Raw genomic sequence first — 15,896 nt, forward strand, 5'->3', positions numbered from 1 at the left:
GGAGTACTCCGTTTGTCCAGTGGGTGCCCCGAGAGTGCTCGGGATTGAGTTTGTTGGCCGTTCAAAAAAAAGTACTTAGGCCAAGGGTGTGGTATACCGTCTCTTGCCACATCATCTTCGTTAGCGCCCTATGGCGCCCCACACCCATCCCCTGCCCGCCAAAGAGGGGGCACTATACATGCCTCGCCAGCCTAGTAACGAGCCAAAATGTGCGTTGTTCGAGATTTTTGGTCAAAAGTGACCGTTGGAAAACGGTCGATTTTATTAAAAAATAGTGAGGAACCCGCACGTTGCAGCGGGGTCGACAATTTACACCGATAAAGATGTAGCCAGTGTTGTAGATATCACTTGTTTACGTAAAGATTTATAAGATACAGTTGCATGTACACTGATGACTCATTATGTATCAAGCTCGTCGTAGTGTGAATCATTTCAATGGTTTCTGCTGAGTGCCTATGTTTTCGTGTAAGTTCCCTAAGTCATTTAAAGAAACATGTCACATTAATTTCGAACCATTTGGGGATTAAAAAATAAAATATAATAAAACAAGATACTGTAAACCTGAAAGCGCTAACCTGGCTCTTGACACTAAGAAAACCAAGGCTCGCCTCATTCTCTTAACCTCTTATCAGGTAACGGGCCAGGTCAAGATTTATAAAAAAAAAACATTTTTATAGTTTCATGTAGTAGATTTAGATATATACTTGTAGCTTGTGTGTGCTCCATCACCATTCCAATCTTGCATGATAAATGAATAACTATATAACTTGTTATTTTTTTTTTTATAAAATCTCACCTAAATAGGCTTCGGGTCAAAGGAAACGACGACTCCAACGATCTCGGTTATCCTAAAACTTCAAGAAGTTGCTAGATTGAAAAGTAAGCTAATGTCCATCACAATGGCGGAACTACAACATTAATTTAGGGGTATCCCAAAAAAATTTTTTTTTACCGTGCAATCATACAATATTAAAAAAAACAACAATACATAAAATAAAGTAAAACAAATACCTAATAGATTTGTCTCTTCTTTTTTTCATAGCTTGAACTCGTTCCATCACATCGTCGTCTTTTACTTCACTTAAAAAATCATTTTCGACCGCACAAACCATAGCATTGTTCAAGAATTCCGGAGCGATTTGATTACGTAAATCCGTCTTCACAAGCTTCAATTTCGAAAAAACATCTTTCAATGGTTGTGGTTGCCACCGGTAAAAAGCAAAGCTAGCTTAACTACCCGATAAACTGTAGGACAAGAACTATGCGTTCCCGTTTCAACCATAACACGCGCAAGATCACTTATTCCATTCAAGTCTTCAAAGTTATCATCATCACTTATTGTGTGACGAAATGACTCAATATCACCCAAAAGACTCCCTATTTCTTGTGTAGTAAAATCATCCAGGTACATCTTAGCAAACGCCAATATCTTCGATGGGTCAAACTTAGAAAAACTGTTAGAAGGATTACCCGACATATTTTTTATCAAACTAGTTGTTACCTCACTAAATTGATTTCCTAATTCTTGAATTTGCATGTCCAAAACCTCATTAAAAATGTCTACTTCAAAATGATGTCGATTTGTAATGACATTCTTTCGGTTTCTTTGATTAACATAACTTTCCGTCATGTCCAATATTGTAATGTCATATTTTTTACAAAAGGAAGTCACTTTTTCCAACATCGGCTCAAACCCACTTTGTCTTAAAGTATTTAAGGCTCGTTTTGTACCATTTATCAAGTTGGCCGCTTCTAATAAATCTTTACCTTTTTGTTGAAAGTGTTTTGAAAGAGCATTTGTGTAACTTAATATATCTCCCATCAAATGAATATAAAAAACAAACTCGAGTTTTTTAAAATATGATAGAATACCTTTTGCATTTGTCCGTTGTTGACTGCAATCTCCATGTGTGAGTGTGTTCGACAATCCAAGAATCAACCTTTGATATCCCTGCATAATTCAATCTGCCGCCCAAATGCCCAATACACTGTTGGGTTATTTTTTTGGTTATTTGGGCTAACTAATATTGGGCTATCATTTGGTTATTTGGGCTTAATATCAGTTTCTAAAATTTTTTTGAGGGGTGTCCTAGTAGTTGTTGAGGGGTATCCTTAGTATAAAAATCGGAATTTTTTTACACTACCGCTTAAAAGTTGAGCCGTAGCCCAGGCTACGCCTACGACTATACTAGGTCCGCCCCTGGTCCATCATTAACTCCACTTGCTCAGGCAGTCTGCATAATTCCACATTTGCACAAAATTTAGTCACTACACACAAGGTTTTTCGATAGTGAGCTATAGCTCAATTTGCATTGGTGGAGAATTGAAGATTTGGGTTTGAGGCCCTAGGTCTCAAGTTCAAAGAATCCGATCCCATCTGGTTTTACCGTAGTGGGCCTTTGGGCAGCGGGTTTTCCCCGGAATTGGAGATGGTGGGCTTGGACTACCCTTACCATAATCGAGTGCGGCTCGTTAGGACTTTCTAAAGGTCGAGCTCGGCTTGATTCGAACCTTGGATTTTGTGTGACAACCCGTATTTTCGAGGTACAAGTCGTTCGTTTCGCTCTTACGAATAAACGGATATACTTATCTATTTTCGACAAATTAAATTTATACTAGTTTAGTATCGTGTGCAAACTTGTAGTCGAAACCGAGTCCGTTAGTGACGAACCTACCCGAACCGTTTGAACCATGACATAAACCGCATAGCATCAAGTTTTGAGGCCCGAACCCTTAGCGTGAATATTTTACATTTATGTTATATAAATCTTTATTAGTTGATATTAGGTTTATAATAATAACGATATATGATAAAGTACCGAAGTAATATAACCCAAATCAAACTCCCTGTAAATATTCAGCCCAATCAACACAGTGTTGTGACAGCCCAATTCGAGCCCTTAATCTCTACATGTTTCAACACTACTAGTTGGGCTTGAGCCCATTATCGGCCAAAACAGAAGCAAAGGGAACCGACTATCTATTGTTATTTATTTGCACGTATCATGTATGTTATGAGGGAATACAAAAAGAAAGCGTAACCCTACCCTTCTCCCAAGAATACGGACGACAGCTGATACCCCTCCCCACCTCCATCGAAACCTCTTCTTTTAGGGATCACCCTTCGTGTCTTAAGTTCCTGGTTAGTCGATCATCCTTATTCAATTCTTGGTTTATTGTTTGTTCTTGATATATGCTATTTGGTTGTTATAGTTACACCCGATATCTGATTGAGTTAGTGATCGACCATTTACTATTGTTTGATTTAAAGCACTTGACAAATCATTGACTGCATGAACTAACTGTTGGTACATAATGTTTGTGATCTTATGAATTGAACGAACTTGTATGTAAGGGATCTGTTATAATCTTGCTAGTGTTGATGATCTGGTTATGTTGTTGGTATGATAGTAGAATTAAATGTTTGCTGATTAAGAGGATATAGTGCTATGGTCATCACGTGGTAACATGTTAGGATCATGATTATTATGTTAAATGGATAAGTCATGGGGTAACATGTTGTCAGATCTATTGTTTTTAAATTAGTGGATCACATGACAAAACATAATGAAGGAATCTGAATTAGACATGGTTTGAGTGATGATTTGTATTGTACGGATAATTGACCATTTAAACGACTGCATTAGTTCTGATTGATCATTGTTGTTGTAGTCATCGAAAACTGTTAGTGAGGATTAGAGTTTTCCCGTGACTGTTGTTGATAATGATTGAGATCAGCGAAAACTCAAGGACCAACGAAAACACTCAGTGTTTTCGTCACATGGGGGATTTCGGCCCAAGAGTTCCGGCCCAAAGGTGATTTCGCCAGCTTAGGTGATTTCGGCTTTAGAGATTCGGCCCAATGTGATTCCGGCACATAAGGTTTTCGGCCAATAAATCGTAACTAGTATGTCAAGTCTAAGTATATTACTTGATAACCCCGTTATTTACTAACTCTGTTAAGTATGTAATCATGATTAGTCTATTTACTGAGTTAAGTTCATTAACTCAGTTAACTTTATTAACTAAGTTAGATTCTTGTTTGTTATTTCTGCTGTGTTTATGAATCTTGTTAAACTATTAACCTTGTTAAGCTTGTTAATTCTGTCAAGTATGAAAGAGAATAATCATGATAGAATAAATTGTGAAGGACTTGTATATGAAACATGAGTTACATGAAATTGATTTGATTAACTGTTACGTGTTACACGATGATAACTGCTAAGCAATATGTGATGTTAAATTTGCATGCGAGTCATTACGAACGAAACTGATTATATATGCGTGCGTACTATAGGTCGTGACTGATTATTTGTGAGCACTTAAGTTAGCATACCGAGCAAACCAAGGTGAGTTCACACAGCCAAGGCATGGGGTTCCCAGGGTGGGAATGGGATTAGATGATTTATTCGTACATACTCAGATGATAGATTTTTATGGTCCTCAGGGTGAGGATGGTAAATGATAAGATACGGCTAGACTAGTATACCAATTGAACCGATCTTCGCACACACGCCAGGGGTTGGCCGCGATATTATGACTGATCTTCGCACACATGCCTTGGAAAGGCCGCGAACTATATACTAAAACTTCGCACACATGCCAGGGTGGCCGCGATACAAATATACATAGTCTAGAATATTTGGGAATATTTCCCCTAATCTTCGCAAACATGCCGAGAGGGCCGCGATGGAAACTAATACGAAACATGACTTAACGAACGAACATAATGCTACTCATACTATTACAATTACTGAACTGTACACTGTGAACTCGCTCAACTAGTTGTTGATTCTCTGCTGCATGCCTTGCAGGATCTTAGGTACTTATGGAGCTTGCACAAAGAGGAGCAGGTCGTTGTGGGCAATGGATCGTGAATGCTTACTAAACACTTATGACATTTCGTACATTATTATTTATGTTGGGTTTTACTTACATGCTTCCGCTACTTGAACAAGTTTGAATTGAACGTCAATCGTATTGAATTGGGTTTTATGAATTACTTTAACTATTATACGCTATGTTCGATATGATTGATGGCTTGATCCTGGTCATGTCACGCCTCCAAGCGGTGGTACTCCGCGTGTGGATTTTGGGGGTGTGACATTTTGGGCTCGAGCTCGGCTCTCTAGTAAAATTTAAAACTCGAGCTCGGCTCGAAAGCTCGATCTAAGTATCTGTGGCGCGAGTTTAAACAAGCTAAAGCTCGGCTTGAGTTCGTTTTTAGCTGTTAATGAACCGAGGCTCAACTCGAGCTCGGCTCGATAGTTTGAGAACTCAAATAAAAAACATTTAGACCATTCAAAATGTAAAATATAGTTAGAACCCTAAAGTATACTCAACTCGATAAGGATCGACGAACCTAAACAAGCTACACATACAAGGCTCGAGCTCAGGCTCGATATCTAATTCATCCTTATTTCAAGCTCGGGCTCAGGATCAATAAGGCTTGGCTCGTTCGAGCTTTCTATCGATTCGATCTTGAGTAGCTTGCGAGCCACTCGGCTCGTTTGCACCCCTAGTTTTAAGCATCCGATATACTTTGGATGACATTCAACATAACCCGTTTAGCCCAGGTCTCAAAATTTTACTAGTAAGCTTAAGAAAATACCTCAAGATTCAAGAAATCATTCCAGTCTACCTTTCATTTCAACAAATGTAGTTCTGGATATCTTTCAAAAGCTATAACAACAGACATATATATAAGTATTTGTCACAATCATTTTTACTTAAAGGGATAACTCAAGAATTATGCTTATGTGGTCTAGAAAATCAGTCATCTGAAGAATTATACAGATGCTAATTAATTATCATCAAAACGCACCTGAGCGAGAGGTAACTAAACCCTAAAGGGAGAATTTGGGTGGAATTATCTGACAAGCGGTAATAATCAATCAATTGAAACTTTAAAACATCAAATCTGTTTTGATAATTGATTGTTACGTACCTTAATCAGTGAACGGCCAGCACAACCACCACCGTCGCAGACATTGAATCTTCAACCTTCTTGAACATGAGAGTCAGAAGGTTTTGCATATGAGTGGAGGAAACACGTGTGATGAATATATGATTGCAATTTCAATATTCAATCCCAAACGTTCCAAGCGAAACGACCACATTCAATTTCCCTTAGAATCTGAAGCGACCAATTTTCTGAGCATATTCAATCGGCCTTCAATTTGGAACACTGAATCATATTCAATGTGGCCTTCAATTCAGAACACTGAACAGACTATGTCATTGAAGGAGACCGATATATTATTGAAGGGAGGGTAGATTTGGAAGGGTGTGATGAAAATGGAGAAACAAGACATGAGGTTTGGTACGGCCGTCTTAAAATTGAAGGGGAAAATTACATTCTTATCCATAGGAAATGCTTTATATATATATATATATATATATATATATATATATATATATATATATATATATATATATATATATATATATATATATATATATATATATATATATATATATATATATATATATGTATATAGAAGTTTTCATCGTTTAAAAAAAACTCTAGCAAGCTTCAGATCCATAGTTTTATTTGATGGTGTGAACATTTCAGTAAAACCATGAAGCTGAGATAGATGCTGTGGAGATCGTATTTATTGTCGAGACTAATTTAAATTCCGGTTTAGGACCGATAACCAAAATTGGTGAAAGATTAAGTTCATAGATGGAAGTTTAGAGAAAACATAAACACTTTCTTGTATTTATTCGGACAATATAACGTTACAAACCGACAAATAATAAGCCATCCTCTTAAACTGAAAGACATACATCATGGAAACCGAGAGAGACCAAGTGGTGGTCTCTCCCCCAAATCTAAAACCTTGGTTTGCAAGTGACACTTAAACAAGTATATCTAGGACTTAGAAATTCCAAACAACATACCCTTGTTGTTTGCCACGCTTGTCTTTTGGAAATTCCAAAAAACATACCCTTGTTATTTGTAATGGTTAAACAATAACCCTATATTGTTTGACCATGCTTGTGTCACCATTCTTGTTTCACTTGTAAACACACAAAGTCAAATGAAAAACCCTTTCGTTTGACCACTTCAAACGAACGTTTGATTGTTCACTAACTATTACATAATCAGCTTAAAATGTCATCTAGTCTATTCACACAACATGGGATGCAAAACCGCACTAACAAATTCCTCCATGTCCTTTGTTGTCGAATGCTGGATATGCTGCAATCGATCTTCAGTCAAGTATCTGTTGATGTCAGTTCCTCTGTGTTAAACAAATTCCCCCTTGACCGATGATCCGGGTATGCAGAATCTTGATTTGAGTCTTCACAGCAAAACCCTAAAGCTTCGCGTATCAGATTTTCCCCTCAAATTACGCATATCCGTGTTTAGTGTTGTGCAATGTACTCGCAAGGTATCAATGACCAATCTTTCGTTGATCTTCCAATACTCTAACTGACATTTGATAAAGGTTCCATCTTCAACAATCTGCATCAAGTCTTGGCCTTGTCGTAAAAACTCTGTTCCACATCAAAGCATACTACATTTGTAAAGTTTTCTGGTGAACTATCTTCTATAAACCATCTTTGTGAAGGTGACCAACCAAGTAATGCAATTTGATCATCAGCATCAATACTCAATATGTCAGCTAGACCAAGTATATCATTTACTCCAGTTTGTGGGGTACTAATAACTGGGCTACAACCCACGAGTTTGTGTCGGTGGAGCTCCTCGAGCCGCTTAAAGCTGCAACCCACAAGTTTTTCCTCAACTGGTTGAAAAGGAGGTAATGTATCTTAAGGGGAAGATTTTAAGGTGTGTAAAGAAGGTCATGATTAAATTTTATTTTAACTTTCATGAGTTCTTACTGCTTGCATTTGTTGTATTTTATCTTTAAATACACATCTTTCACCCCATTTTTTAACCATTCCAACACAAACTCTCTCTCAACTTTATAAAATTCTTCAATCTTTTTTTATAAATTTTGCCATGGATCTATACAATCTAACAACCGAACCCGAACCCAAATGCAAACATAAACCCAAACCCGAACAAAAGCCTAAACTGAACGTTTTCTCGGTACCCGGCTACTATCCAACAATGGATCCGAGTTGGTTGGCATCGCAATTTTCTTTCTCAGGTTTCCAACAAATCCCCAACGCCTTCGCTCAAATGAACCAAATGCAAGCCATGCAACAAATGCTAATGCGAAACCCGTTCAACTCACAATTGCATTCGCAACCACAACCTTCACCGCCATCGATAGAATCGCCTCAACCCGTAGAAGATGAAGGTGAAGAATATGTTCCGGAGACGCAACCCCAAACCTCAAAATAGAAAAAGGGAAGCAAGTGGCGCGTCTAACCGGTGATCAACCTTCGAGAGCCAAGCCACAACCTTGGTCAAAGATCAAGGAGGAGGCGTTAGCTAAGGCATGGATTAACACGTCAAAATGCCCCATTGTTGGTATGTAAAAATATATAAATTTTATACTAAAAATATATAAACTTTACATTTTTTAATATATAGCCTTTGTTACATTCTAAAAATATAGGTAACAACCAAACCAACGAAGGTTTTTGAAAAGAAATATTAGCAAAGTTCCTTGCGATTATGGAACAAGGTCCGTATCGCGATCTCGATTCCGTCGCTTCGAAGTGGCGAAAGATGCATACGGTCGTGAACCGATTTGTCGGGACATATAATAATTTATATGTTAATCGTCCTAGTGGGTGGAGTGACGAAGATGTTTTAAAGAGCCGATGCGTAGATACAAAGATGACCATCAGGTTGTTCTCCCACACATCCGGGCATGGGAGGTTATGCGAACCAATAAGAAGTGGGCGCCGGTTCCAAACGAGGTTGCAAGCGCAAAACGAACAAAAACCTCAGAAACCGGAAGTTATAGTGCAGGGGGCTCGAATGCACGATGTTAGATAAATATAAACGACGAGCTTGAATTTGACGATGAAGAGCACGTAGTTCTAGAGGAGGCACGTCTGCCGGGTAGGGACAAAGCCAAAAAGGCAGCAACTGCGAAAAAACAAGCCTCATGTGGGGGGGGGGGGGGTTTCGAAAATGGATGAGTTGATGGCCAAGTTCAAAGCATACACCGAGGTCACAGCCCAAAAGGTACAAGCGAAGCAACGTGAAGTGGGCGAACGGGTTCGGTTGAAGCAAGATGTCACACCCCAACCGATGGCGGAAACATCGGGATGAGATGAACAAATCGCTCAAAAGCATCATAACACTAATTGTGACAATATAGATTAAATCAAATTTCATAAATGACTAAATTCAAATACATTGTTTCAAATAAAGACAAATTGTAACAAACATGGTTTATTATTAAAATGGGTATCTAGTCCATCCTAACTTGATTCCTTCATCATCTTGACTATCAACCCACAACATCTATTAAAATAACATCAACAAAAATGTTGGCGAGTATACAAGTTTAATACATAGCATAATAGAATAAAATGTTTAAATGTTCTGATATCCAACATGAATACAATGATACAAGTTAACAGTTATGCCGAAACGATGATACTCTATATACTCAAACCCAAGAATACAACGCAATTAATTTTGCCTATCCCAAAGAATAACGGGAGGTTAATATGTTTAACTTAACAATACCCAATAGTATTTGTGGCGCGAGTTTAAACAAGCTAAAGCTCGGCTTGAGTTCGTTTTTGGCTGTTAATGAGTCGAGGCTCAACTCGAGCTCGGCTCGATAGTTTGAGAACTCAAATAAAAAACATTTAGACCATTCAAAATGTAAAATATAGTTTGAACCCTTAAGTATACTCAACTCGATAAGGATCGACGAACCTAAACAAGCTACACATACAAGGCTCGAGCTCAGGCTCGATATCTAATTCATCCTTATTTCAAGCTCGGGCTCAGGATCAATAAGGCTCGGCTCGTTCGAGCTTTCTATCGATTCGATCTTGAGTAGCTTGCGAGCCACTCGGCTCATCTTCACCCCTAGTTTTAAGCATCCGATATACTTTGGGTGACATTCAACATAACCCGTTTAGCCCAGGTCTCAAAATTTTACCCGTAAGCTTAAGACAATACCTCAAGATTCAAGAGATCATTCCAGTATACCTTTCATTTCAACAAATGTAGTTCTGGATATCTTTCAAAAGTTATAACAACAGACACATATAAAAGTATTTGTCACAATCATTTTTACTTAAAGGGATAACTCAAGAATTATGCTTATGTGGTCTACAAAATCAGTCATCTAAAGAATTATACAGATGCTAATTAATTATCATCAAAACGCACCTGAGCGAGAGGTAACTAAACCCTAAAGGGAGAATTAGGGTGAAATTATCTGACGAGCGATAATAATCAATCAATTGAAACTTCGAAACATCAAATCTGTTTTGATAATTGATTGCTACGTACCTTAATCAGTGAACGGCCAGCACAACCACCACTGTCGCAGACATTGAATCTTCAACCTTCTTGAACATGAGAGTCAGAAGGTTTTGCATATGAGTGGAGAAAAGACGTGTGATGAATATATGATTGAAATTTCAGTATTCAATCCCAAAAGTTCCAAGCGAAACGTCCGCATTCAATTTCCCTTAGAATCTGAAGCGACCAATTTTCTGAGCATATTCAATCGGCCTTCAATTTGGAACACTGAATCATATTCAATGTGGCCTTCAATTTAGAACATTGAACAGACTACGTCACTGAAGGAGACCGATATATTATTGAAGGGAGGGTAGATTTGGAAGGGTGTGATGAAAATGGAGAAACAAGACGTAAGGTTTGGTATGGACGTCTTAAAATTGGAAAAATTACATTCTTGTCCATAGGAAATGCTTTATACAGATGTGTATATATATATATATATATACAGAAGTTTTCATATTTAAAAAAAAAACTCTAGCAAGCTTCAGATCCATAATTTTATTTGATGGTGTGAACATTTCAGTAAAACCATGGAGCTGAGATAGATGCCGTGGAGACCGTATTTATTGTCGAGACTAATTGAAATTCCAGTTTAGGACCGATAACCAAAATTGGTGAAAGATTAAGTTCATAGATGGAAGGTTTGAGAAAACATAATAAGCCATCCTCTTAACGAAAGAGCATACATCGTGGAAACCGAGAGAGACCAAGTGGTGGTCTCTCCCCCAAATCTAAAACCTTGGTTTGCAAGTGACACTAAAACAAGTATATCTAGGAATTAGAAATTCCAAACAACATACCCTTGTTGTTTGACCACTCTTGTCTTTTGGAAATTCCAAAAAACATACCCTTGTTATTTGTAATGGTTAAACAATAACCCTATATTGTTTGACCATGCTTGTTTCACCATTCTTGTTTCACTTGTAAACACACAAAGTCAAACAAAAAACCCTTTCGTTTGACCACTTCAAACGAACGTTTGACCGTTCACTAACTATTACATAATCAGCTTAAAATGTCATCTAGTCTATCTGCACAACATGGGACACAAAACTGCAATAACAAATTCCTCCGTGTCCATTGTTGTCGAATGCTGGATATGCTGCAATCGATCTTCAGTCAAGTAACTGTTGATGTCAGTTCCTCTGTGTTAAACAAATTCCCCCTTGACCGATGATCCGGGTATGCAGAATCTTGATTTGAGTTTTCACAGCAAAACCCTAAAGCTTCTGGTATCAAATTTTCCACTCAAATTACGCATATCCATGTTTAGTGTTGTGCAATGTACTCGCAAGGTATCAATGACCGATCTTCTGTTGATCTTCCAATACTCTAACCGACATGAGGTTATACGAACCAATAAGAAGTGGGCGCCGGTTCCAAACGAGGTTGCAAGCGCTAAACGAACAAAAACCTCAGAAACCGGAAGTTATAGTGCAAGGGGCTCAAATGCACTATGTTAGATAAATATAAACGACGAGCTTGAATTTGACGACGAAGAGCACAGTTCTAGAGGAGGCACGTCTGCCGGGTAGGGACAAAGCCAAAAAGGCAGCAACTGCGAAAAAACAAGCCTCATCCCGGGGGGGGGGTTCGAAAATGGATGACTTGATGGCCAAGTTCAAAGCATACACCAAGGTCACAGCCCAAAAGGTACAAGCGAAGCAACATGAAGTAGACGAACGGGTTTGGTTGAAGCAAGAGGCGGTAGAACTAAAGGGATGGGAGATAATGAAAGTCGATATCCTCCTTGGATGTTGACATGGAGGGGCATCCTCTAAGGACTTGCCTCCTCCACACCCTATAGTCTAGTACCCCACACTTTTCGTTTCTTTTATTTTTCTTTTGATCTAATGATGCTTGGTTGTTTCTGGTTAAATTAAGTCCCGTGACAAACATAACAAGAATAACATAGTGCTTATGGGTTAGGGTGTGGAGCCGGCGGAGGTCATGAGTTCGACTCCTAACTCTCTAGGTTCTTCGGTAACTTTTTTATAAGTCTTTTATCTTAAAAACATGTTTTATTTATAAACTATTTATTTAAAGGGCCTTATAAATCAGAAAATATGGTATATGAGTGTTAAATATTAGATGCTTTTATATATATATATATATATATATATATATATATATATATATATACGAACAGGATCAGGAGAGAACGCCTCAAATTGTGTGTACGGTGAGAATGATTCTCAGGCACCAGATCTGAGTGGTTTGTGGCTTAGATTGATGCGGTGACATTTTTGTAAATAATAGAGGCATTGGAACTACCAGGAGGGGTAAAATAGGAAGATCGTAACAAAGATGCACATGCTAATCACATGCCATTTCCCCCATCATATTTAAACGACAATAATTTTTTTATACGTGATTATTTTTCCAAAAAAATTACACCATAAAACTCAGCGTTTTTTATCTTTCCAACGAGTATACTATTGATATACTTTTCGAAAAAAAAAATAACTGAGTTTTATGGCGTTTTCTGAACCGGGTGTTTTATGGCGTTTTAGACTAGGCATTTTCATGGCGTTTTCCGAACTAGGTGTTTTTATGGTGTTTTAACTAGGTATTTTCATGGCGTTTTTTTGAACTGAGTGGTTTATGGCGTTTTCAACTGAGTTTTTTCATGGCGTTTTTCTAAACTGTAAGACCCTTATACTTGTTTTAATAATTCATGTTGTATGAAAGGCATTGAATATGCCTTTAAACAAAAACATCAACAAAAGATGATTTAATTAAAGATCAAACCTTTAAACAAGGTTTACTAACGTTTCAAATCCATATTTCAACACAAACATACTTAGCTTTTAAAACATTCAAAACCTATTTACAAAAGTTCGACAACACAACACCAAAGTGTTTTGTGACAAAACTAATGGTTTCATTTGTGGAAGCTTCTTTTTAGCGTGTGTTCGGTTTTCTATCAAGGCTTGATCCTCATCCGCAAGTCCATTCATGTACCTATGATCAAAATTCATCAAAACATTAGTTATACGAGTTTATAATGTGGTTTAACAAGTCTAAAAGGTCAAAACACATTAATTAAACAAGTTTGCAGATCTAAGCTACTGTCGCGGGGCGCGACCGAGAAAGCTCTAGCTCTTGCGGGCTGCGAGAGCCGTCGCGTGTCGCGACGGTGACTTGCGCGACATGTAACTTTTTCCAGCGATTTTGTTTAGAAAACCTACATATTACCAGCTATAATACTTTTTACAAAACTAGACATAACTTGTCCGTTATAGATCCGAATTCGGTCCCATTTCTTCCTACGTGATCGTAATTCAATCATCTATAATATAGGATCAAAATCCAATATCTAAGTGAACAATTTTCTTATCTTTAAGCCCTCGGCATTATAATAATTTCAAGTTACTTTAACCCATTTAGGGCTGTAAACGAACCGAACGTTTAGCGAACAGTTCGTGAACCGTTCGACGGGAAGTTCATTTATGTTCGTTCATTTAGTAAAGGAACGAACACGAACAAGAAATTTCGTTCGTTAAGTTAAACGAACGAACATGAACATAGGTTGTGTTCGTTCGTTTATGTTCGTGAACGTCCGGTAATGTGTTCGTTTATGTTCGTGAGAGCTCGGTAATGAGTTCACTTATGTTCGTTCCTTTTAAGGTTTTTATATGTTGTATTTTGTTTTATTGTTTCTAGTTTTTAAAAAATTTGAAACCCTAGTTATCTTATATGCCTCTCACAAAATCCCTTATTTCACTATTTCAATTTTAGTATGTGTTGAAGCTTGACAAACTCTTAATTTTCTGTAAATCATGTTTATGATAATCATGTCAACTGTGTTCGGATAATTATGTTAAGTGTTTATTTATTTTTTGTGTGTTCTTTGTAATGTTTGTGATGAAAATGCAAATTTTATTCTAAAATGAATATTGCATTTATTTGTGTTCATAAACGTTGTTCATAAACGTTGTTTATGTTCATGAACATTTGTTAAAGTTCATTTGTGTGTGGTAAGTGTTCGTGAACAGTTCACGAACATGTTCGTTTCCTTAATAAACGAACACAAACAAGAAATCTCGTTCAGTAAGCGTTCACGAACAGTTGATGAACAAGGTTGTTCCTTAACGAACGAAGGCCTTGTTCGTGTTCGTTCGGTTCGTTTACAGCCCTAGACCCATTTGAGTTTTTTAACATCAATTTGGTCAAAGTGACTATCCATTTTACACTAACAACACAATTTAGATATTTGCTAATACTAGGGCTATAACTATGAAGTTTATATGCCAATTATGTTTATATGTATGTTAATTATTCGACCCGTTTAACTATGACTAGTTAAACAATTTAACACAAATCCTAGATTAGGAATTTGCGTATATTTCAGTCATACTCAAACCTGAGTTCATGACTTAGATTCAATGTTACCCTTTCTCGGCTAACGACTATAATTTATCTCATTTCAAAATTGGCATCATTTTGACGTCTTTAAATTGTGCAACCTTCCCGGTTTACATCAAGACATCCGATTGACCCGTCTAGCTTCCTTGGCGAAATCCATCGCCGTATTCCACCAAAGTATTATTTCTTTGGTTGTTTTGACCCGTTTGGTTTTTGTTAGCGAAATCCATCGCTTTGTTCTACCAACATTCATTATTTGAGTCAAATTAACCCATTTGAGTATTATAGTGAAATCCATCACTTTATTCTCTAACATAACTTTAAATTCTTATTAAATTCGTTCGGTTTGTCTATACGGAATCTACCGTTTTGACCTTCTTAGAACTTCATAATGATACCTTTATCATTCAATAATAATTGATGTAAATAAATAACGAAATCTACGAAGCGCATAGCCACGTACCTTTCAAAGCTTTCCTTTTAAGCAACTATCCTTTCCGCCTTGACTACTTGATGATTCACCCAAATTTCCTATAGAATCTAATTCGAAATTATTGCTTAAAATTCATACTTCCATATTCGACCTATAACACGTCTATCTAAATCAATTAAGTGACTCTTTCATGTTTATCACTTATTTCAAGTTCATTTAGACATTTTGTCGAACATCTTAAGGGCGAAATCCTTATAAGACTATTATCGTGTTCATGGTTTACTAGTTAACCATAGTGAAACATCAATTTAATACTAATATGACAATAATACCATAAACAACACTTGTACTTACATCATTACAATCAAATAACATCAATTATCACAAGGATTCAAGTGTTTATCACAAAACCCATATAACCCACATATGATAGTTCATCAATTCAATAAGTTATGATACAAATCACTATATTTTTATCTAGGGCTTGATCCTAGACTTATAATCACCTCAATTATGCTATAACATCAAACTTTTATTCAAGAATTTAAGTTATGAGAATTCATAACCATTCAAGTTATCATCAAAAATCAGAATTTGACATACCTTGTGATTATCTATGTGTAGTAATCACTTAATTGACTTGGAATTGATCTTTAATCAACTTCCATCTTTGAG

The 15,896-nt window shown here is 37.0% G+C and overlaps 1 protein-coding gene across 1 annotated transcript; it reads right to left on the reverse strand.

Moving 5' to 3' along the window:
- Positions 1–1,189: 1,189 nt before the first annotated feature.
- LOC110919971 lies at positions 1,190–1,822 on the reverse strand. The gene has a single exon (XM_022164216.1). It carries the CDS (start codon positions 1,820–1,822, stop codon positions 1,190–1,192), a length of 633 nt encoding a protein of 210 aa, XP_022019908.1.
- Between the last annotated feature and the right edge of the window lie 14,074 nt (positions 1,823–15,896).

Source organism: Helianthus annuus, chromosome 16 (assembly GCF_002127325.2).
Source record: "Helianthus annuus cultivar XRQ/B chromosome 16, HanXRQr2.0-SUNRISE, whole genome shotgun sequence".
NCBI lineage: Eukaryota > Viridiplantae > Streptophyta > Magnoliopsida > Asterales > Asteraceae > Helianthus > Helianthus annuus.

Coding starts and splice junctions, on each gene's coding strand:
- LOC110919971 (XM_022164216.1), bottom strand. CDS start 1,822: ATGGGAGATATATTAAGTTACACAAATGCTCTTTCAAAACACTTTCAA.